The sequence below is a fragment of the Amblyraja radiata genome, chromosome 7, assembly GCF_010909765.2.
Source record: "Amblyraja radiata isolate CabotCenter1 chromosome 7, sAmbRad1.1.pri, whole genome shotgun sequence".
Lineage (NCBI taxonomy): Eukaryota > Metazoa > Chordata > Chondrichthyes > Rajiformes > Rajidae > Amblyraja > Amblyraja radiata.
In genome coordinates, this window is record NC_045962.1 from 53,599,028 (window position 1) to 53,624,779 (window position 25,752).

The following is a 25,752-nucleotide window of genomic DNA, read 5'->3' on the forward strand; positions in this document are numbered from 1 at the left end:
TTAATGACAATTCCCTAACAGCAATGATGTACAGAAGCATCTGGTAGCTGAAGACGTGGCCACAATTAAAGCACTTAAAGCTGAAGGCATAGAGCGATCAAAGTTGGATAGGTGCAAGATCCAGAATTGAAGAAGTGGAAAAGTCCAGGAAGGTTGCAGTGCAGACAGAGGTCCGAGAGAAAGACAGCACTAATGCTGTAGATCCTGTAAGAAAGTTATAATGATTGTGATTTCTCTGTGGAAATTTGCCATACTCTGATAGTCAATAATTAGACTAGAACAGTAAACAAGTATTTTTTACAGGAGAATATAAACCATGTAGAAATCTGATATGTAAACATGTTTTAATGCACATTAACAAAACTAAACAGGAATCATTCCATGAAATTTTAAAATGATATGTTATTAATAGCAAGAGGGTAGAACTTGGCAGTGAACAAAAATGATTTGACTTGTCAGTTTTGGCACCACTTTTGGAAAAAAAACATATATCCCTTGTTCTTCCCTTCCCCAGGCTCAGCTTTATTTTGCCACATTCTGATTTTTTTTTAAATTACTGTAAGAATTCTCATGATTGAACTCCGTGCCAAGGAGAAACTTGGGATAAAAGAGATTCTTTTACTGGTATGAGACTTACTTGTTGGTCAAAAGGCTTTGTGACTCATGGCATTTATAATATCCGAAGATTGATGAGGGTGATCTAGAAGATTGAAAAGTCACAACTTATAGCAGTGTTGAAATGTATTTTTCCTGCTCTCTTTTGCTGCCTCCCCATTAGTAACCGCAGTTAGTAATTGTGTCTGCGGTTAGAGGAATACCTTGTCCAGCAAACAGGCAGTGTTGAAGTGGCTGACTTCAGAGAGTCTAGTGCCTAGAGTCATTAGCAGTAAAATAAGTCGGATCTTTCTTGCCTGTTCCTTCCATCGGGCGTTGTGGATTGCAGAATATTTGTTGTAACCAAGTCCTTCTCCAAATCAAAATACCACAGATGCTGGAAATCTGATGTAAACACTGCAACTGCTGGAACCACTCAGCAGATCAGTCAGCATCTGCAGAGAGAGAGAAACAGTGTTAACGTTACAGGTCAAGGACACCGTGACAGAACTGGGAAAATTCAGAGAGCAATTCTGAGATTTCTTTTGTGAGACCTGAGTTATATTGAGGCCAGGTCATTGAGATGAGAGTTCTGATGCAGTGTTTCGATCTGAAATGTCAACAGTTCTTTTCTCCCCACAGATGATATCTGATACACTGAGTTCCTCTGGCAGACTGCTTTAGACTCCAGCATCTGTAGTCTCTTGAGTCCTCAATGAGAACAATTTTTGTTCCAGAAAGCACGAGTGAGGAAGCATTTTTGAGCATTGTGCCAAATGTGGCAGTTTTTATTCCCGGATTACTTAATGAAGAAACTGTTGAATTTCACAATTTGTCATTGTAGGATTTGAACTCGCTTTCTCTGGGTAGTTAGCAAAAATTCTGTTTTGGTAACATATATTCTACCATACCCAGCTCCAGCAGTGAATCCATTTTGTTGAACACAGGGTTGCTAAGACCTAGGGTGGCACCTTGGCATCACGGATAAAACTGCTGCCTCATAGCGCTGCAGACTCCTGACTTTTGGTACTGTCTGTGTAAGAGATTGCATGTTCCTCTGTGACATTGTGGGTTTCACCCGGGTGCTCTGGTTTCCTCATATATCCCAAAGACACGCAGGTTTGAACGTTAATGGACATCTGTAAATTGCCCCTAGTGGGTAGGAAGTGGATGAAAAAGTGGGAGAACAAAGAACTAGTGCTGACGACTGATCGATGGTCAGTGTGTAATCGGTGGGCTGAAGGGCCTGTTCCAAGTTGTATCTTTCAATTCAATTCAAGAAATAGAAGCAGGAGAGGCTATTTGCCACTTGCAGTGCAGCTGCTGCTGGCGCCGACGATGGCAGCCCCGGTGTACTGCTCCTTGCTGTATTGTATGTGTTTGTTCGTTTGTGTCGTCTGTGAAAACCCTATATTATTAATGTTTAGTGTTTTCTGAGTCATTCGTAACTGTCACTGTATGTCATGTTGTTACTTGTGGGTGGAGCACCAAAGCAAATTCCTTGTATGTGAATACTTGGCCAATAAACTTACTTACTTACTTACTTGTATGCCCAGTGCCATTTCCCTCCACTATCCCCATGCCCCTTGAGCTCTTGTTATTAATGAACTTCTTCTTCTTGCGTATGGCGTGCACAGCCTAAAGTTGTAGGACAACTTGTTCTATTTGATCTTATTTGATTGTGCAGGTCGGGTTGATTGCATTTGTCGAAACAGGGCGGACCACGTGAAGGTTGCAATCTTCCACCCCATTAATGAACTCTGACCGGGTCTCTACTGTGTAGAAATTTACAAATGTTCGCCATCCTCTGTGCGAAGAAAGCACCCCTTTATTCAGGCCTACTCACAATGCTTGTTCTAGACTTTTTGTCAGAGGGAAATATCCTCCTACTAGTCAGGCCACCTCCAGGTGCTATCACTTACATACACACTATGGGCAATTTACAGTGGTCGATTAACCTACTAATCTGCACACCTTTGGGATGTGGGAGGAAACTGGAGCAACCAGGGTAAGCTCAGAGATAGACACAAAAAGCTTGAGTAACTCAGCGGGTCAGAGAGTATCTCTGGACAAAATAAATAGGTGACGTTTTGGGTTGAGACCCTTCTTCAGTCTTGGGTTTAAGCCAGCATTTGCAGTTCCTTCCTACTAAGCAAACGCACAGTTACAGGGAGAATTTGCAAACTCCACACCCTCAGCACCAGAAGTCAGGATTGAACCCAGATCTCTGGTGCTTAGAGACATCGGCTAGACCAGCTCTCCAACTATGCCACCCCTACATTTGAACCCACAACACTATTGAACCCGCAGTGGGCCTTGCTGCATTCCATCACCTGCACAGAACCCTGGAAAGTTTGGTTTAGTTTATTGTCATATGTACCGAGGTACAGTGAAAAGCTTTTGTTGCGAGCTAACCAGTCAGCGGAAAAACTATGCGTGATTACAATTGAGCCATCCATAGCACACATATATACAATAAAGGGAATAATGTTTAGTTCAATAGAAACATAGAAACATAGAAAATAGGTGCAGGAGTAGGCAATTCAGCCCTTCGAGCCTGCACCGCCATTCAATATGATCATGGCTGATCATCCAACTCAGTATCCTGTACCTGCCTTCTCTCCATACCCCCTGATCCCTTTAGCCACAAGGGCCACATCTAACTCCCAACATCTAATATAGCCAATGAACTGGCCTCAACTACCTTCTGTGGCCAGTAAAGCCCAATAAAGGATAGCCCCAGGGTCTCCAATGAGGTAGAAGGCAGGTCAGGACCACTCTCTAGTTGTTGAAAGGATGGTTCAGTTGCCTAATAGCAGCTGGGAAGAAACTGTTCCTGAATTTGGAGGCGCGCGTTTTCACACTTCTGTACCTTTTGCCTGATGGGAGAGGGAAGACTCTTTCTTGATTATGCTGGTGGCCTTGCCGAGGCAGCGTGAAGTGTAAATGGGAGCAGGCACGTGCCGTGAGTAATTACTCAGGGAAGGCAGTCAGTCGGCTTTAAAAAAATCTTAGCCCGCGCATGCGCAGATTGTTCTCTCCGTAAACGGTCAGTCGACTTTTATAAAGTCTTCAAAAGCCAAATCTCTTACTAAAGTATCGTATTTCCTGGCAATGAAAATGCACCCCATTTTGAATTGCTAAATTTTGAAAGAAGGCTGGTGGGACATAGAATTTCTCACGCTCAAAAAAATTAAAATAAAGAAAGCAATTTGCCCAAGACTTCCAAATCTCCTCCATTCTGAATTACTGAATGGGTGAGGGGTGGAGAGTGACAGCAGGTGGAGAGATGGTGGGAAAAACGGGAGCACACCGGGACAAGTTGAATCAGTTGTGAAGACCTGAATCTTATTGAATGACAATACTTCACGGGACCAATTGGGGGAGAGTTTATTTCACCGCGTGTGGGGAGTCTAGCCAGGGGTAAAGTTGTGGGGAGGGCAGGAGCATTGAGAAGGAGAGGGTCGGGGATCATGCCAGTAACTCACTTACCGTTGCCACCGCATTGTGGCTGGGGAGGGAAGCAGCTCCGGTGGCTGCGAGTGGCCTAGGGACCGGACAGCGGAACTGGACACCACCTCAGCGCCTTCTGCCGACCTGCTCACCTCTGGCAGTGCTCTCCGTCTGAACATCTCTCACCTGCCGCTCATCGGCTTCGCTCATGTCAGCCGCTTCCCGCAAATCCTTAAATTCCGAAGCCGAGTAACCTCAATTGGTCCCTTGATTGCGTTGTCGGAATTTAAAGATTTGCGGGGACCGGCTGACATGAGTGCGACCGGCGAGCGGCAGGAGAGAGGTTTTCAGACGGAGAGCACTGCCAGAGGCAAGCGGGGGCCGGCAGAAGGAGCTGAGGTGGCGGCCGGTTCCGCTGTCCGGCCCCTCGCAGCCACCCGAGCTACTTCTCCTCCGGCCACGATGCAGTGGCTCCATGTCTGGAGCGTCGTGGCAAGTGAGTTGCTGGCATGATCCCGACCCCCTCTTTCTCAACGCTCCTGCCCTCCCCGCAACTTTACCCCAGGCCGGTCTCCCCACACGCTGTGAAAGGAACTCTCCCCTCCCCAGCGTCGCTGTCATTTTACAGCCACTTCCCATCAGCTTCCAGCAATGAGGGATAAACTTGGCTATCCCTCAGTACAACAACATCGTTCTTGATGTTGCTGTACTGAGGGATAGCCAAGTTTATTTTTCTTGGCTAACAACCTTCCAACTTCGGCTTCCAAGACACATGTAAATTTTCGTGCCTTATTTTTGTGCAAAAAATAGCGTCTTCATTGCCGGGAAATACGGTATTTAAAAACATATAGCACCAAGAAATTTACTTACCACATCATTTGTACACAAACTCCATTCTTCTCTCTCTGTTTCTTAAGATACTCTTAAGATAATGGCAATCCATGTTTGAAAAAACGCCATGAAACTTGCGCTGCGCATGCGCAATACTGCAAAGGCAGAATTTCAGCTGCCTTCAGTACCCTGGAAATTGACGGCTTGAAGCAGCGTCGACGGCATGTCAGCTGCACAGACCTTCACATGTTACATGTACTGCGGATGAAAGGCACGGAGAATTATGCCTACCTAAGAGATCGATCCTATGCCTTTACTATTTATATTTAATATTTATCATTTTATTATTTTAGTCAGGGTAGGCAGTGCCCACCTTGCCTACCCTGACAGCACGTGCCTGAATGGGAGGGAGGTTGGTTTGTGTGATTGAGGGAATTGTGTCATCACCGTCAATCAGCGAGCTACAGTGGAATCACTGTCGCCCTTGGATTTAGCCATTGGTGTGATATGAGTGAGAGCATTTCAGGCTGAAGGTCAGTCTATGCCTGTCAACAGAAGTAAAAAGTGGAGAGATCCATGTGGATTGAACAGTTTCCAGCGCTCCTGCACAAATGCTCCTGCTCCTGCACAAATGCTATAAGCTTTAGCGTGATTTCCCCCTGCTCTCCCCTGAACGGATGGGTTGTAATAAAGTAGTCAAGTCGCATTTATTTATATAGCACATTTAAAAAACAACTCTCGTTGGCCAAAGTGCTTTACATTTGTTATAAGAATAGTATAATAGTGGTTGCAATGGATGGTTCTGACTGAAAATTCATGAGTGGAGTGGAGTTGGTGCCGGAAATGAATTTCTCTGAAGCAGAGGCAGAACTATCAGAGTTTCTAACCTCTGGTCTGTGACACCCCATGTTGTGAACTGCTGTTTTATCGCGTTCCTGTCATGGCCCTATTGCAAAGGTCAGTGAAAGCGTTTCTGTGCGGTGTGTTAACAGGTGTGTAGGTACAGTCAGGATGCCAGACAGTGAATGTGTAGGGGTGGAATGTCTGAAAGTCTGATCATAGTTGAAGGAGGAATGTTTGATCATAGTTGAAGGAGGAATGATGGACCAATGCTCAATAGCGCCCTGAGACATTTAATATCGACACCTACAGGTGCTGTTTAGGTTTTTAATCAACACGGCATATCCTTGCACTGGAGTACACTGGAGACTCGCTACGAACCATGGCTCAATGGGCAACCTCACTCATAAAATCCCTGAATCAATTGTGCCTTTATGCACAGCTGCTGTCTCTCCCTCCAGCTCCAACCTGGATCCCACACAGTTGTCAATTCATCTGATCTGCACACCCTTCAACCAAAGAAGGAAGCTCAGGTTCAGAAATGGAGATCAGACTGGGTTTCCACAGCAAACTGCTGCTGCCATCCTTGCAGCCCCTAGCTTCCTCGCTGCTGATGTGGTCAAATATATTTTGTCATTACAGAATGCAAATCGTTACCATGGGAGTACCTGTTTCCTGGAGGTTACACACTCACAAACACTCCTCTGCGACCACCATTCATCTTCTGCAGCCACAATTGCAGTGTTAAAGTTTCAAAAACATTTAACATTGAATAAAATAAATATGTACTTTAGTCCCGGCTGAAAATCGTTTTTTTTTTCAGCAGCCAGCCTGCTAATACCACTGTGGGTGACTTCTACACACCCAAGACTGGAACCAAACTGATGCCTGATTCACACAATTATGTACTGCTTGCTGATGTTGGGCGGGTATCTCAGATTGATGTCTAACACTCCTCATGATTGTCACATTTCCAAATATTTCATTCATGTAATTGTTGAATTGAACAATTTAATTTTGCCTCGACTTTTGTTTCCAGATTTCATTAATATTAATCTTGGTTTGGGTTTCTCTTTCAGGCTCTGAATGGATTTGTACTGGTTGTCACAGCAGATGGGGTTATATTCTATGTCTCTCCGACAGTCCAGGACTATCTGGGATTTCACCAGGTGAGCCTGAATGTGCCCTGTTCTGTTCTTTGTATTTTAACGGGCCCTGTCTTGTGTGGAGTTTGCCTGTGACCGTGTGGGTTTCCTCCAGGTACTCTGGTTTTATCACACATCCAAAGACGTGCAGGCTGGTAGGTTAGTTGGCCTCTGTAATTTTCTCCTTTTGTGTGGGTGAGTGGTAGACTCAGGGACAGTTGTGCGGAGAATACAATGGGTTCAGTGTGGATGGCAGCTGGATGGTTGACATTGACTCGGAGGGCTGGAGGGCCTGTTTCTAGGTTGCATGCGTCTAAGCCTGCAGATGAATAGTTTTCCTAGGATAGGAATTTCCGAAGCAGTTATATATTTTCAATGCGTAGGAAGGAACTGCAGATGCTGGTTTACACCAAAGAGAGACACAACATGCTGGAGTAAACTCAGCAGGTCAGGCTGCATCTGTTGAGAAAAAGAATAGTTGATATTTCAGGGTCATAGATACATAATAATAATAATAATAATAATATCTTTTATTGTCATTGCACATCAGTGCAACGAGATTTAGTATGCAGCTTCCAACCGATGTAAAAGAAGAGTAAAATAAATAAATAAGCTGTGTGACGTGACCATCCGAGGGAGACAGTCCAGGGGGGATGGGGGGCACTCAGCAGGGCCGGTTCAGAGCCGCTATAGATCTGGGAATGCTGTTTCTGAGTCTGGAGGTTCGGGCGTAGAAGGCCTTGTAACGTCTGCCGGAGGGAAGTAGTTCGAACAGTCCGTTACAAGGGTGTGAGGAGTCTTTATGGATACTGACGGCCTTCCTGAGGCACCGTGTGTGGTAGATGCCCTCCAAGGCTGGTAGCTGTGTCCCAATAATATTCTGCGCTCTGTGTACGACGTGCTGAAGAGCTCTCCTCTCCGCCTCCGTGCAGCTGAGATACCACACAGAGATGCCATACGTTAATATGCTCTCTGTGGTGCAGCGGTAGAAAGTTGTCAGCAGCTGTTGGGGCAGACCAGTCTTTTTTAATGTCCTCAGGAAGAACAGTCATAGATAATAGGTGCAGGAGTAGGCCATTCGGCCCTTCGAACCAGCACCACCATTCAATGTGATCAATGTACTTCCCCTTTTCCTAAAATTCGAGACCCTTCAGATTGAGAGTCAGGGGAGAGGAAAATTAGAGTAAGTAAAGGTGGAGCCCACAGTGGTCCATTGTTGGCTGTGGAAGAGGTGATATGAAGGATACCAACAGGATGACTCGGAAGGGCGAGGGATGGAGAGAGAGAGAATGCTAGCGTTACGTGAAATTAGAGGAAACAATATTCGTAACGATGGGTTGTAAAATGCAGGAGCAAAATATGAGGTGTTATTCTTCCAATTTGCATGTGGACTCACTGACAGAATTGAAGACCAGGAGAATTGATATGACTGAAGAATTGGGATTGGGAGAGACCGCAGGGGAGGCAAAGGAATGCTTGCGACTGAGGGAAGGCATGAGATTAGGTGAGACTGAATGGAGGTTGGGTCATATTGAATGGCAGAGGCAGCCTAATTGGATGAAAGCCCGCCAGCCACTGCTATCTCTTTGTTGTTACGTTGGGCAACTGCTCAATGTCAAACCTAGTTTCCAATGTGCAAAGTTTTGGGTCTTTCTTTCGCCAGACTGATGTCATGCACCAGAGTGTGTTCGAGCTGATTCACGTCGAAGACCAGCAAGAATTCCGCCGGAACCTTCACTGGGCCTTGAATCCACCGGCCGTGAACAAGGCAGACAAAGGTCGGCCAGGCAAGTGGGGGAAACGTATGTGGCGCGTGCTTCCTTTGTTGGTCCAAATGATGGTCCAATTCTATACCGCCATCGTAGAGTCTGTCCTCACCTTCTCCATCATGGTCTGGTTTGGCTCAGCCACCAAGCACGACATCCGGAGGCTGCAACGAATCGTCCGATCAGCTGAGAAGGTTATTGGTTGCAACCTTCCCTCCATTGACAAACTGTACACTGCAAGGGCCAGGAAGTGAGCGGATAAGATAATCTCTGACCCCTCTCACCCTGGCCACAAACTGTTTGAATCACTTCCCTTCTGAAAGGCGACTCCAGACTGTCAAAACTGCCACAGCCAGACAAAAAAACAGCTTTTTTCATGAGTAGTAGCTCTACTCAATAACCAAAAATCTGTAGCCTCCTTTTGTTCTGGTATCTTATTTAATTCACATGTTTAATCAATAATGTTTTATTATTAATGTTTTATGTGTCATTCCTAACTGTCACTGTATGTCATGTTGTAACTTGCGGGTAGAGCACCAAGGCAAATTCCTTGTATTTGAATACTTGGCCAATAAACTTAAACTTATTGCTTAACTTATTGTTCTGAGGCACAGACGTCCATACATTGAGAAGGGTGGAAAAGCCAGATGAGGGCGCCCAAATGTGAGCGGGAGAAAAGGCTGTGAATCATTAGATGGGGATGAAGGGAAGACTGAATACGATGCTGGTATTGAGAGGGATTTTGAAATCCACAAAGCTAACACACAGGTGCAGCAAATAGTTAGGAAAGCAAACCTTAGGTTAGTTTGCATTGCCAATAGATTGGATGGTGAGGGTAAGGAAATCCTGCTTCATTTCTATAGGGATTTGATGATACCATAAGCTGGAATGCTGAGCAAAATGATGCCTCTTGTACAGGGTGTGGAGTGAATGTTCATGGATTGAGCATTCACCACTGAGGGGAAGGTCGGTAACCAGGCCTAAATTTATGCAGCTCAGCAGATTAAGAAGCAGATCATATCAAATAATTAAGAGGCTTCATTGGGTAGATGTGGCGTTAATGTTTATTTTAATCAGGATGTCTGGAACGAGCAATTACTGTTTCAGAATAAGGAATTAGCTGTGTTGGGTTTGAAGTGAGGAATGAGGCTTAAGGATACAATACTAATGCGGGAAGACAGTACAATCCGCAACCCCGTGAGGCTAACTGAGCTCGTGTCACAACCACTGAATTATCTGGGCCTTTAACGTGCAGTTTTACTGAAGTGTTGTCTAGTATCAGAAGCAACATTTGGTCCATGTGATTCACTGCACCAGGTTCACCCGCTTTCTCACTGACCTGCTGTGTCATAGATCCTCTCTGAATGTAATTGTACTTCATATGAGAGACTTGACGGGCAGAAATGAGTGACATTATAACAAATATGCCTTGTATTCTTTTGAGGATTGAAGTCAACGGAAACAAATTTCAACAAACAGCAGGTTCATTGTTCATTTCGCACAGTTAATTGGGGACAAAATGCTGTTTGTATGTAATTTGACCGTAACAGGACTGAGGATGAAGTTGACCGAGCCAGTGACGCACCTTGAGTACAAGTCAACATCCTCAGTGGTAACTCGCAGTGCCTGATGCTCTCTTCATTTGATTGCCAAAACATGTTCTTATCAGTGTTAAACATTGGAGGCCATTCAAGGTTGTCCTGTATTCGCTTGAAAATTCATAGTGGAGGGGCACTGGGCCAGTTAGATTAGAATTACAATCACCCTGTTGAGATCACCTATCCCTACATTAATCAAGACTTTAGGTAGGAGCTTAGGTATTGGGTGTGTCTTCTTGCACTGGGTAATGTTTACCAAGGTTGGAACAGCCCTGGTAATCACATTCCTGCCCAACAGTGGATTTCCCATTGAGGACATTGCCTCATACTCAAGGTGTGTTATTGGCAAGGTCAACTCCAACCCCAGGTCTGCTGTAAGATCTCCATGATTGCACTCCAGGGATCCTGCTGCCCTGTGCTATCCACGGGCTCTCTTAGGAAACAGGGCACACCTGAGCAATTAATCTCCTGCACCAGGAGAATTGCTCTCTGCGTCTCTCATGGGCAGTGCAGTGGACCAGCTGGCAAAGCCACTACCTCACAACTGTAGTGACCTGGGTTTACTCCTAGCATTGGGTGCATCTATGTGGAGTTTGCACATTCTCCCTGTAAAAGCATTGATTTCCCACGGGCACTTTGTTTTCCTCCCACATGACAAAGACAATTAATTCATAGAAGCATAGAAACATAGAAACATAATTCACTGCCATAATTTGTTCCCACTGTGTGGGTGAGTGGTTAAATCTGGGGAAGAGGGGTGAATGTGGAGTGAAACACTTTTCTCATTTATGCCTCATTTTCAATGCCACCTTCAGGTGAACGGGTTGCATCTACATCTGTAATTCCCTACGGTCCTGAGCAGCTACCACCAGAAAACACATCATTCTTTGAGAGGAACTTCATCTGCCAGTTTCGCTGTTTGTTGGATAATTCATCTGGCTTTGTGGTAGGTTGCTGTTTTCAATAATGACATAGGAGTGATATCGTGATTTTTAAAAATGTAGTAACAAGCATTTGTAAAATCTGTCTCCAGCATGAAACAGCTAAGTTTCAAACTTGCATAGAAGTAGGTAATGGTCATTGGGCACAGAAACAGATTCTTGGCCATCGTGTCCATGCCAGCCATTGTGCTTATAATAGTCCCATTTAGCTGCCACATGCCTTGGCAATTCAAGTGCTCACCCAGATGTTTCTTTAAATGTTGTGAGAGTCTCTGCCTCCTCTACCCTCTCAGGCAGTGCGTTTCAGACTCCAATTACCCACTGGGTGAAAGATTTCCCCCTCAAATCCCCTCCAACTTCCCACCAGTCACCTTTGTACCAATGTCCTCTTATTTTAAACACCTCATTCACTGTGTCATCATAAGGATTGCAGTAAAGTGGAATACTGGAAGCTGACGTTCATTTAGTTCAGCACTTGTGTATCTTGGAAACCTTGTCGCCTTTTCTGTGAGTCTGGGAGTGGAGAATGGGATTTTACTCTGGCTTCCAATACCTGAGCAGCAAGCTTGATGTTGCAGTACAATACTCGGGGAACGTGACCTTGTGTTATCATGATAGTCCGAGAGCTTGTGAACCAGGGCTTTTACTGCTGAACCTGCTCATTCCCATTTATAGTAAAGTACCGTGGAGTGGTCTGGAGAAGAGCGAGTTCCGTGTTGCCTCGACCGACAAACCTCATCCATCTGTCAGTGTTGATGTTGGTTTCTTATTGTCACATGTACCGAGTTAAAGTGAAACACTTTGTTCTGTGTGCTCTCCAGGCACATCATATAATCCATTAATACAATCAGACCATACACTAGTTCAGCAGGTGGTGCAAAAAGAGCAATGAAACTGATTCCAGAATATAGTGTTACAGCTACAGAGAAAGTGCAGATAAAAAATAAGTAATGAGGTAGATTGCGAGATTGGGAGCTTTGAGAGGTCTGTTTAGTAATCTAATAACAGTGGGGAAGAAGCTGTTCTTGAATTTAGTGGTACATGTTTTCAGACCAGGGTGTCTCTTGCTCTGCATCATCCAGTTACAATGCCCTCCATAATGTTTGGGACAAAGACACTGGGCAGTGCATATTAAGAATATAATTTATTGGCTGGATAATTCTACCCAACAGACAGAATGGATAAAAATGGAGAAAGGATTGTCATCCTTGTAATATATGAATGATCCTCTTCTCCCCGAAAAAACTGAATAACACAATATATAAGAAGAACCCAATTATATATGGTACAATAAGAATTTGGAAACAAATAAAATTATCTTTAAAATTAAGAAATTTATCATTGTTAACGCCAATAGCGAATAACCCTTTATTTAAACCATCTCTTATTGATAAAACATATAACCAATGGGAAAGTCTCGGAATTAGAAGGATCGGGGATATGTACGAAATGGGAAACCTACTATCATTCCAACAATTACAATTAAAATTTAAACTGAAAAACAACCAATATTTTAAATATCTTCAGATTTGCGATTTAATGAAAAAATATATACAAGGATATCAAAAAATAACTCCTGAATTATTGGAAGAAGTAATGAATATTGAAACTGACTCACAAAAATTAATATCATATTTATATAATAGTATTCTAAATATAGACCTACCATAGTACTTAGAGAAGAGTGGGAACGGGAACTAATGATAAAAATTACGAAGGTTACATGGGAAAAGTACGATATATATTCACAAATGTCCGATTAATGTAAGACATAATCTAATACAATTTAAAATTTTACATAGATTATATTATTCAAAAACAAGATTGAACAAATTTTATCCAAATATATCCCCCATTTGTGATAAATGTTTATCCCAAAACGCAACTATAACACACTCCTTAGTTTCCTGCATAAAACTTTATAGATTTTGGAGTGATATTTTCGAAATATTTACAAAATTATTCAAGATAAGAATGGAACCTAATACTGAAATGATTATATTTGGAGTAATTGAAGATGGGAATAAATTGAACACATCTCAAAATTTATTTTTTAACTATGGTTTAATAATAGCAAAAAAATTAATACTTAAATTTTGGAAAAATACATCAATACCAACGCTTAAAATGTGGATTGCAAGTATGTTGGACACCGCACATCTTGAGGAAATGCGATTCCTCCTAATGTATAAATCAGACCAATTCATAACGAGTTGGTCTCCATTTGTCGTCTTTTTGGAATCATATGGTGCAACACAATTGTAAAAACTGTTTCAGGACTGGACGAGGGTTGGTCAAGATTATAAACAATGATCTCCTTACCCTTTAAAAAAAAAATTTTTTATGTCTTATTCTCTTTATATTTTATTTTTCTCAACTTTCTTCACTCATTCGTCTTTCTTCTTTTTCTTCACACACTATATATCTCACGCTTTTCTATCCTTTACTATCTAATTTATTTTTCTTATTCTAATCTTTCTTTAATATAACAAAAAAAATAAGAAGCTGTACATAAAATGTATTATGAAAATATATATTAGGCACTTTGGTGCCATATGATTGTACTTACTTCTAATAAAATAAAATATTAAAAAAAAAAAAAAGACGTCATTTATTTATTTGCCTCTGTACTCCAAAATTTGAGATACTTAATAGAAAAAAATCACATGTGGTTAAAGTGCACATTGTCAGATTTTATTAAAGACCATTTTTATACATTTTGGTCTAACCATGTAGAAACACAGTCTTCCCATTTCAGGGCACCATAATGTTTGGGACATGTGGCTTAGCAGGCGTTTGTATTTGATCAGGTGTGTTTAATTACCTCCTTAATGCAGGTATAAGAGAGGTCTCAGCACCTAGTCTTTCCTCCAGTCTTTCCAGTGGAAACTTTTATTGCTGTTTTGAAACATAGAAAATAGGTGCAGGAGGAGGCCATTTGGCCATTCATTGTGATCATGGCTGATTGTCCCCTATCAATAACCCGTGCCTGCCTTCTCCCCATATCCCTTGATTCCACTAGCCCCTAGAGCTCTATCTAACCCTCTCTTAAATCCATCCAGTGACTTGGCCTCCACTGCCCTCTGTGGCAGGGAATTCCACAAATTCACAACTCTCTGGGCGAAAAAGTTTTTTCTCACCTCAGTCTTAAATGGCTTCCCCTTAATTCTAAGACTGTGGCCCCTGGTTCTGGACTCGCCCAACATTGGGAAAATGTTTCCTGCATCTAGCTTGTCCAGTCCTTATATAATTTTATATGTTTCTATAAGATCCCCCTCATCCTTCTAAACTCCAGTGAATACAAGCCTAGTCTTTTCAATCTTTCCTCATATGACAGTCCCGCCATTCCAGGGATCAATCTCGTTTATCATGTTTATCAACATGAGGACCAAAGTTGTGCCAATGAAAGTCAAAGAAGCCATTATAAGACTGAGAAACAAGAATAAAACTGTTAGAGACATCAGCCAAAACTTAGGCTTACCAAAATCAACTGTTTGGAACATCATTAAGAAGAAAGAAAGTACTGGTGAGCTTACTAATCGCAATGGGACTGGCAGGCCAAGGAAGACCTCCACAGCTGATGACAGAAGAATTCTCTTCATAATAAAGAAAAATCCCCAAACACCTGTCCGACAGATCAGAAACACTTCAAGAGTGTCAAAATCTGACAGTGTGGATTTGTCAATGACCACTGTACGCTGAAGACCACATGAACAGAAATACAGAGGATACACTGCAAGATGCAAACCACTGGTTAGCTGCAAAAATAGGATGGTCAGGTTACAGTTTGCCAAGCAGTACTTAAAAGACAACCACAGTTCTGGAAAAAGGTCTTGTGGACAGATGAGATGAAGATTAACATATCAGAGCGATGGCAAGAGCAAAGTATGGAGGACAGAAGGAACTGCCCAAGATCCAAAGCATACCGCCTTATCTGTGAAACATGGTGGTGAGGGTGTTATGGCCTGGGCATGTATGGCTGCTGAAGGTACTGGCTCACTTATCTTCATTGATGGTACAACTGCTGATGGTTGTAGCATAATGAATTCTGAAGTGTATTGATATATCCTATCTGCTCAAGTTCAAACAAATGCCTCAAAACTCATTGGCCGGCAGTTCATTGTACAGCAAGACAATTAGACAAACATACTGCTAAAGCAATGAATGAATTTTTTAAAGCAAAGAAATGGTCAATTCTTGAGTGGCCAAGTCAATCACCTGATCTAAACCCAATTGAGCATGCCTTTTATATGCTGAAGAGAAAACTGAAGGGGACTAGCCCCCAAAACAAGCATAAGCTAAAGATGGCTGCAATACAGGCCTGGCAGAGCATCACCAGAGAAGGTACCCAGCAACTGGTGATATCCATGAATCGCAGACTTCAAGCAGTCATTGCATGCAAAGGATATGTAACAAAATACTAAACATTACTACTTTCATTTATGACATTGCAGTTTCCCAGACGTTATGGTGCCCTGAAATGGGGGGACTATGTATAAACATTGCAGTAATTTCTACATGGTGAAACCAAAATGTATAAAAATGGCCTTTATTAAAATCTGACAATGTGCACTTTAACCACAAGTGATTTTATTCTATTACAAATCACAAATTGTGGAGTACAGAGGCAAATAAATAAATGATGGGTCTTTGTCCCAAACATTATGGAGGGCACTGTACAATAAGCTTAATGGATATCAGAGAGTACATTGAGGATTGTGGAGGGACTGGTTAATGCTGTTGAACTGCAGTGATGGATTATCAGTGACATCTGCCCTGCCTGAAGGAATTTGAACCCTGCATGTTGCTGTTCAGGTCAGATTACACAGTGTTTATTCCTGGGAAAATAGGCAACAGTTGAGGCATACATTTTTTGCCTCGGGAGCTCAGAATACACGAACGGCAGCTCAGAAACTCGGGCCATAACCCTTGCAGTTTTGTTGCAGGATCTCCAAAACAGAGATGCACATTGAAGCATCCTGTGCAGTGCTGGCCATTTTTCCTCTGGCCAGGACTTCCCACAGTGAGTTAGTGCTTCAGTGTTACTTTACGTCTTGGTAACTGTGTACTTTATTTTGTGAATGCTTGTCACCTTAAACTGTCAAATACATGCAGGAGATATAAAAATGTATTTACCAACCCCTCTCTCGAACAACCCCCTCCATCTTAGCTGTTATTAGTAGGATTTAAACATTCTATAATACTTAATCAGAATGAAATTCCTTTAAGAAAAGAATGATTAAACCAAATTGGTCCGAATAAAATTCTTTACCATTTCTTTTAGCACGCAATATTTCACTTCAATATTTCAACAGATGCTAGAAAAGTAACAGGATAAAAAACTGTTAATTGACAATTCACAGATAATTCATTAGGTAGCTCTTCTTTTGGGGTGAAACATTTGTCCATTCATCCCAATCCAATATAGTTTAGCTTCATGTATGATTGTGGCTTTTTTGGCTTTAAGAGGTGTCTGCAGGTCAAATGATGAACAATCACCTGGAGGAACTCGACAGGGTGAGTAACATCTATGGGTGGTTGGGAGACGGGGAAGGAATTGGCAACGTTTCAGGTTGAGACACTGCATCAGGACTGAGAGTGGGAAGGGAAGGTAGCCGGTGTGAAGAAGAAGAGATGGGGGCTAATAGGTAACAGGTGGACCAATGAGAATGGTAGGCAGATGGAGCCAGGTTGGGGGGTGGATCTGGTGAGTCAAACAGTTGCCAGTCATGGTAGACCCTGATTTAAGAGCATTTATGGCGTGCATGAAATAAGGCAATTCGAATGTTCGATTCACCATCTTGACACGTTCAGTTGTCATTTGGAACATTATTTGAGCACCCTGGTGTCTCCCTTCTGATTATAAACTATGAAAACAAGGAACATAAACACAATCCTTTCAATCTAAAAGGAAATAGCTGGCAATACGATCCAGATGGTAATCACAAATTAGTCATATCAACTGAAAAAGGGCAAATCTTTCAACGTCGGTGCCCTTTACAGGATTTGGTGGCAACATTTTATTTCAACATCTCCATCAGCAGGACAGCACTGAGGTGTTTCACTGACACTGTTTCATGACCTGACATGGCTTCAAAAGAGCCATGGGAATTTTATGTATAAACTCTGTTGGGATATTTCCATCAAGTTAGATGTGTTTTAGTATCCCACTCTCTCACTCACTGTTTTATTCAGCACAGTTTGTTGTTCTGTCTTATATTTACACCGCCTGATTCTTGCAAGTGCGATGGAATGTGGAATTTATGTTCTGCTATGAACAGACTGCAATTTGCTCTTGACCTTCCTGTCAGTCGTGCTCCATTTTCACTGCTGTCCCCTCAAGCTCTCCACCTTGGGAGAACTTGTTCTACAAGAACGTTTGCAGTGGTGAGCACATTGGGCAATGTTTCAGAGTAATACCTATATCACAAGCCAATGTAAGGTGTCTTACATTCAGCAGTCCACTATGGGAAAATAGTGCTCCATTGGTATAGGACTGGAGATGGAGAGGAGTCTACAGAACCCTCCCCTGATTCGTGTCCCCAAACAGCAGTTCAAATTGTTTCTATTGAGAAAGCTCATGTGTCAGAATAAATAAATTAATTAATTATATTATTATTAATGTTTAGTGTTTTCTGAGTCATTCGTAACTGTCACTGTATGTCATGTTGTTACTTGTGGGCGGAGCACCAAGGCAAATTCCTTGTATGTGAATACTTGGCCAATAAACTTTCTTACTTACTTACTTACTTACTTACTTACTTACTTACTTACTTACTTACTTACTTACTTACTTACTTACTTACTTACTTACTTACTTACTTACTTACTTACTTACTTACTTACTTACTTACTTACTTACTTACTTACTTACTTACTTACTTTGATCCACACCAGCCGTATAAAGCTAAATACTACTCGTGAAAGCACAGAGATGTTTTCTCAGTCTCCAATTTCATAGGGCACAGAATTTTATCAGAAATTACAGTAAACATGGTTTTAACAATAACATTCACCATTGATAATGCTGCAAAAATTCTTTGAGAGACTATTGGTGAAGACAAGGGTGGGGAAAGGATTATAACAGTACTATGAGTTGCCTGCAGGCTTCTGATTGTGACTTCAGGAATGGAAAGCCAAGGATCCATGAACCTGTCCTCATCAATGATACAGCGTCAGAGAGAGTCAATGTCTTCAAGTTCCAGGGCGTGCACATGTCTGATGATCTGTCCTGGGCCCAGCACAATGAGGCAATCACAAAGAAAGCTCATCAATACGTCTACTTCATAGAAACATGGAAAATAGGCGCAGTAGCAGGCCATTCGGCCCTTCGAGCCAGCGTCGCCACTCAAAATGATCATGGCTGATCATCCTCAATCAGTACCCCGTTCCTACTTTTGCCCCATGTCCCTTGATTCCGTTAGCCCTGAAAGCTATATCTAACTCTCTCTTGAAAACATCCAGTGAATTGGCCTCCACTGGCAGAGAATTCCACAGATTCACAACTCTCTGGGTGAAAAGGTTTTTCCTCATCTCAGTCCTAAATGGCCTACCCCTTATTCTTAAACTGTGACCCCTGGTTCAGCACTCCCCAGAACACTTTCTCAGAAGTATGAGGAGATTCAGCTCTCATCAAATAGTCTGTTGAATGTATACAACTATGCAATGGAGAGCACACTGACTGGTTGTCTCATGGCCTGATATCGTAACGTCAACACCCACGAAAGAAGGAGGTGGCAGAGATTTCCCTGTGCATCATGGGTATTGAACTCTCCACTAAGGGATCTACTTTAAGAATGCATCTTATATCATCAAAGACCACACTACTCTGAGCGCACGCTCATCTTGCTACTATCGGGAAGAATGTACAGGAGCCCGAGAGCCGTTACCTCCAGATTCACGAACAGCTTCTTCCCATCAACTATCAGTCACTGAATCAACATGAACTGCTCAATCCTACCCACAACCCTACCTCAGCAACGATCTACTATGGACCGTGCTTAAGGTTGCACAATGCACTTGCACTTAAATGGTTTGATTATCTTGTTTCAGTGATAATTTATTGTATTATTGTATATTAATTTGTGGTGTTGTTACATTAATGTGCCTGTAAAGCTGCAGCAAATAAGAACTGTTCCTGTTCCAATATTATGGCAATGAAACGCTCCTGACCTTGGACTCGGCCAGCAAGGGAGAAGTGGACAAATGCACTAAGGAGAGACGGGAGAGGCTGGTTTTAATTGGAATCTTTCATTCTCATGTAGAATAGGAATAACAGAGATGCCAGATCAGAAAAGTGTAAACATTTGGTGTGCGCATGAGCTTGTTTTCTGGAGCAGTTGATTGGAAAGATGTGCAGGCTATGATAGACACTGGAGTTTCTTGTCCCACATTGCCATCATCTCTGATGAGCTGAAGATAGACACAAAAAGCTGGAGTAACTCAGCAGGATTCTTGTCTCGACCTCGACATATGTTTCTATGTTTCTATGATAGGGGACGATCAGCCATGATCACAATGAATGGCGGTGCAGGCTCGAAGGCCGAATGGCTTCCTCCTGCATCTATTTTCTATGTTTCTATGAAACGTCATCCATTCCTTCTCTCCAGAGATGCTGCCTGTTCTGCTGAGTTACTCCAGTTTTTTGTGTCTATCTTTGGTTTAAACCAGCATCTGCAGTTCCTGCTTACACATTTCTGGGTGAGCTTTCAGTACTGTCAACTACTCCAGTACGCTGTCATCTGCTCAGATCAGTTCTATGGACACAAAGCAAATCCAACCCAGGAGGTGGAGTATGTGTTCAGCATGGAGCTCACCAATAACTTACTCACACTTGCATTGTTTGGGTTCCATCAAGGCCAATCCTCAAGGGACCTTGGTCCAAATAATGAATGCAATCGGTAATGCAAGAGGTAAGGCAAGAGTGACCAACCACACTTACATCAGGTCAGAGGTGTGGCAGCAAGGGTACTTTGATTGATGTCACAGGGGCATAAAATTGATGTCAGAACGAACATTCTCAAATCCTAATTTGAGGAAGGATATTCTTGCTAATGAGGGAGTGCAGCGTAAGTTCACGAGGTTAATTCCTGGGATGGCGGGACTATAATATGATGAAAGAATGGAGCTACTGGGCTTGTACTCACTGGAATTTAGATGGATGAGAATGAATCCTATAGAAACATATAAAATTATTAAAGGATTGGACACGCTAGATGCAGGAAACATGTTCCCGATGTTGGGGGAGTCCAGAACCAGGGACCACAGTTTAGTAATAAGGGGTAGGCCATTTATAACTGAAATGAGGAAAAAATTTCTCACACAGAGAGTTGTGAATTTGTGGAATTCTCTGCCACAGAAGGCAGTGGATGCATTTAAAAGAGAGTTAGATAGAGCTCTAGGGGCTAGGCGAATCAAGGGATACAGGGAGAAGGCAGGAACTGGGTACTGATTGTGGGTGATCGGCCATGATCTCATTGAATGGAGGTGCTGACTCAAAGGGCCGAATGGCCTACTCCTACACCTTTTTTCTATGTTTCTAAAAGTACAACAACCAGGGCACAACTGCCCATTTAATTAGCATTCCTCTCATTACCTTAAAATTTCCCTTCACTGTAGTCCCAAGGTAGAATGCCATTCACGATCAGCATCCTCTCCTGAAGCAGCACCCCAGTATTGAGGCCTTGGTGAACTCTGGTGAACTCTGGCAGCAGGGGACATTGCTTACATCTAAAAACTGGAACATGCCAGGAAAAATACAGCAGATTTTTATTCCAGCACTTTCTGTTTTTATTTGAGATTTCCAGCATTTGCAGTTGTTTTGATTTTCAACTTTGTTCACATGTCTGACACATTTAGGGTTGCCAACTTTCTCACTCCCAAATAAGGGACCAAAGGTTGAAATAAGGGACAAATTCCCGACGGCAATTCGTTGACTGACTCGGCCGTGGCTGGGTGAATGATGAGTTGGCCCGGGTGCTGGACTGCACACAAAGCCCAGCCGGCGGGCCAGCTGAGGAGTTTTGGCCTGGGTGCCGGACTTTGCGCGCAATGTCACTCGCAAAGTCCAGCATCACATCCAACTCATGAACCGACAATCGGCCATGAGAATGAGCGGTTTTGGTGTAGGCGGTCAGCGAAAGTCCGAAGGTCGGACAACTGACTGGGCTGCCGACCGACGGGGCAGCGGGTGAGGCGCTGCTGCTGCACTCCATGGGATGTAGTACGTCGGGACAGGTGAGGCGGGGCAGGACGCAGTGCTCCTACCCGACAGTCCCCTCGACGCGAGTAGTAGCAGTCAAATACGGGACAAGGGCGGTCCCGTATGGGACAAACCAATTTAGCCCAATATACGGGATGTCCCGGCTAATACGGGACAGTTGACAACCCTCGACACATTCCAAGCTTCATTGTGGTAAGAGATTGTGAGGCAGATAGAGATGTTTTCAAAGCCTTTGTGATGAAGTGTAACTGCCTCACCAAGCTATGGGAATCCCTGGGGTGCAATGATCAAAATGTAGAGGAGTGGTGTCAAGTATGTGGACTCCATTTTTTCAGGAGTGACCTTAAATACAGCGGAAATGGTGTTAAGGAAGAAGAAAGAGGAAAAGACAACGAGGACAGCAGTGAATAAGCAAGGGAAGAATGCTCTGCCACACTCCAAGGCTTCCTTGACAACACTGTCCCATCATCCTCAGCCACTTCAAAGGATGAGGGCTTCAGGCAGACAGAAATGCCGTAACACATATTCCTGAGTTGGTAAATGCCATTCCTCATCAGCACTGGGTCCAAATCCTGAAACTTTCTTCCCACCAGCACATTGAGAGTTTTTCAGTGAGCTTAGCTTTTCAAAAAGGTGGCTCAGCATCACCATGTCAAGGGCAATTTGACATCATTGATGGCCATTCCCGATTCTATCTGACGTTCTCCGACCTGAAACACTAATTCTGGTTCTCTCTGCTCAGTTGCTGCCCAACCTGCTGAGTGTTTCCAGCATTTTCTTTTTATTACACTTTCCATTTTTGAGTAAACATAATGTTAATTCTAATCACTCACATCCTAGAAGTAGTAGTTTCCTTTAAAAATCCTCTGAATTTAGTGACCACAGACTTTTAAAATTGCTCATTACTTAAACCTTGGATCCTTGACAGTATTCTGGTGGCTCTGTGTACATTCCTTCAAGGATGTGTATGTTCTTTCTGGGATGGGATGCAAAGAGGTATACAGAGTGTTCCTTATGAGCTCCAAATGATTAAGATGAGGAGCATTCAATTGGTTTAGTGTGATACTTTTTGAACAAATTTCATTTTAATACTCCCCTGTAGACCCAAAAAAATCTCTGCCTGAGTATGTTTAATGATTCTTCTCCACAGGCCTGACAACGGCAATTCTGAAGACTCAATTCTCAAGAGAAATCCCTCCTTGTTTCTGTTTACAATATGCAGCCCCTTACTTTGAAAATGGTGCCCCCCTTAATCAAGGGGGTTAGGGCAGAGATATAGATCAGCCATGATAGAATGGTGGAGTAGACTTGATGGGCCGAATGGCCTAATTCTACTCCTATTCCTTATGACCCTCAGTTCTAGACACTCTCACCGGGGGGGAAATCCCACAGCTTCCGCAAAGAACTTGCACCGTACATCTCAATAGACAATAGATAATAGGTGCAGGAGTAGGCCATTCGGCCCATCATGCCGGCATTGCCATTAAATGTGATCATGGCTGATCATCCACAATCAGTATCCCGTTCCTGCCTTCTCCCCATATCCCTGACTCCGCTATCTTCAAGAGCCCTATCGAGCTCTCTCTTGAAAGTATCCAGAGAACCGGCCTCCACCGCCTTCTGAGGCAGAGAATTCCACAGACTCACAGCTCTGTGTGAAAAAGTGTTTCCTCATCTCCGTTCTAAATGGCTTACCCCTTATTCTTAAACTGTAGCCCCTGGTTTTATAGCTAAAATAAAACAATTCCTCCACTTTGATGACCTCGAAAAGATCATCCACACATTTATCTCCTCCCGCCTAGATTACTGCAACTCTCTTTACACTGGCATCAGCCAATCTTCCCTGTCCTGCCTGCAACTGGTCCAAAACGCCGCAGCGAGACTCCTGACGGGCACCCGAAAAAGGGACCACATCACCCCGATCCTGGCCTCTCTCCACTGGCTCCCTGTGCGGTTCCGTATACATTTCAAGACCCTCCTCTATGTCTACAAAGCCCTCAATGGGCTTGCCCCCTCCTACATTAAAAGTCTTCTCACCCACCACTCCACCTCCAGGTCCCTCAGATCGGCCGACTTGGGGCTGCTGAATATCCCGTGGTCTAGGCAATAAGCTTAGTGGCGACCAGGCCTTTGCGGTTGCAGCTCCTAGACTGTGGAACAGCATCCCCCTTCCCATCAGAACTGCCCCCTCCATCGACTCATTTAAGTCAAGACTAAAATCTTATCTATACTCCCAAGCCTTTCCTGACGTCCACTGAGTGAGGGCTATATGTATATATGTATGTAGTTTGTATGTTTATACTATTCTTATAACAAATGTAAAGCACTTTGGCCAACGAGAGTTGTTTTTTTAAATGTGCTATATAAATAAATGTGACTTGACTTGACTTGGTCCTGGACTCCCCCAACATCAGGAACATGTTTCCTGCTTCTGGCATGTCCAAACCCTTAATAATCTTATATGTTTCAATAAAATACCCTGTCATCCTTCTAAATTCCAGAGTATACAAGCCCAGCCGCTCCATTCTATCAACATATGACAGTCCTTTAAACTTTGCCCCTCTCACCTTAAAGTCATGCCCTCCAGTATTTGATTTTTCCATCCTGGGAATAAGGCTTTGACTGTCTATACCTTGCATAATTTCATATGCTTCTATCAAGTCACCCACAACCTCTGGCATTCCAGTGGAAACAAGCCAGTCAGTCTATCATAAATCCCACTTTCTTTTTTACCCCCTGTCAAACTTTATTGAATGCCTTCTGGACTTATAAGCACTTGCTTAAACATTTCAATGTGATCGGATAGATGCAATAACCTTCATGCATTTATGTTGGCTCTTTTAAATCAGCTCAAATTTCGCTTAAGTGCTCTGTCTCTCTTATCCTTAATTATAGATTCAAATAACATTTCTGGAACTGATGTTAGGTTAAGTTTCATGCATGTTCTTGCAGAAAGGGACAGAGAATCCTTCTTCAAATACTGTTATATTTCTAATTTTCATTCTAAAGGGACAGTTCCTAAATCAAGAGAACTTTGGAGGATGACCAAAGCCCCTACTCCCCACAGTCCAAAGGTCCACCTTGTGAGCTGAGCAGTTTGGTCTCAGGGAAAAGTGTCATACATGAGAGAATTGAGAGGCAAAGTCCACATTTTATCCCTGAGACCCACTTGGATCTGAGGTGCCTTTGGACAGAGAAAAACTCAGACATGCGTGGTGACATATAGCAACACATATCGACACCCCCTCCCACAACTACTGAGACACTTCCGCCTCCATGTCTCACACCTCTCCAAATTGCTGACCCTCATCACAACTTATCCCCAGCCTCTCTAGTAACCTTCCAACTTGAACTGTCCCAGTATTCACACCCTCGCCTCCCAACCCTCGCTGATTCCAGCCACTGCCCCTTAAAATCAAAAATACCACAAATTGTCTACTGAAGGCACCTTTCAATTTCTAGGCAAGTGTCTTTAGCTGGAAATTCCATCTTCTCGAGTTAATTGGTTGTACTGCAATAAAAATGTAGAGTTCCATGAATACTATTTTCACCAGTTTTTGAGAAGTGCTCTAGGCTTGATCCTGTATCAGATTAACATAGCGTCCATGTAGATCGGTTTGCTGTGAGACCATCTGTAAAGAAATAAAAGAAGTAACATAATAAAAGAAACATTCATTCATAAAACAAAGCAACTACAAGAGGGACAGGATGTAATATGAGCCTGAGGGCCAATTTTTTCACTCAGAAGGTGGTGGGTATATGCATTGAGCTGCTAGAAGAGGTATTTGAGGCAGGTACTGTAACAGAATTTAAAAGACAATTGGACAGGTACATGGAAAGGAAAGGTTTGGAGGTAAATGGGTGAAATACAGGTAAATGGGACTAGCTTAGATGGGACATTTTGGTCGGCATGGATGAGTTGGACCAAAGGGCCAGTTTCTGTGCTGTATGAATCTAAGCAAACACATTTCCTTCTCCCACTTCCCAAAATAAGAGAAGAGAAAAGATAGCTAAGGAGCACGAAGAACGGTAGTGAAATCCAATGCAGCTACTCTTCCTGGCAACAGACTTCAAGCCAGAGACTGTCCGTTCAATTCCACAAAGGAATATACATGTAGATGTTTACCCGATCACATCAGTTTTCCAAACACACCAGTTGAGTGAAACATACACACTATATTTCTATTCATTTTGTCCCGTACGACACTCACTCTTCTTTTCAAAGAGGGACAGTTTTGCATGCGCAAACATTCAATGTTGATCCTATCACTTTCATTGCAGCTGTGTTAGGTTAACATTGTCCACACACCCCCATGAGTTGACTCTCATCTGCAAGATGTGTACTTAAACCCAGGTCAGACT

The 25,752-nt window shown here is 43.0% G+C and overlaps 1 protein-coding gene across 3 annotated transcripts in view; it reads left to right on the plus strand.

The window, feature by feature from the left end:
* LOC116975428 (aryl hydrocarbon receptor-like) overlaps nt 1–25,752 on the plus strand; it is a 90,854-nt gene that overhangs the window by 47,402 nt on the left and 17,700 nt on the right. Inside the window, exons 4-6 of one of the 3 annotated variants that reach the window (XM_033024541.1) lie at nt 6,798–6,887; nt 8,527–8,641; nt 11,043–11,173. In XM_033024541.1, the coding sequence (XP_032880432.1) occupies nt 6,798–6,887; nt 8,527–8,641; nt 11,043–11,173 (336 nt within the window). Of the gene's footprint in view, nt 1–6,797; nt 6,888–8,277; nt 8,368–8,526; nt 8,651–11,042; nt 11,174–25,752 lie in introns of those variants that run through there. The other 2 variants (XM_033024540.1, XM_033024542.1) reach the window with 2 other exon arrangements.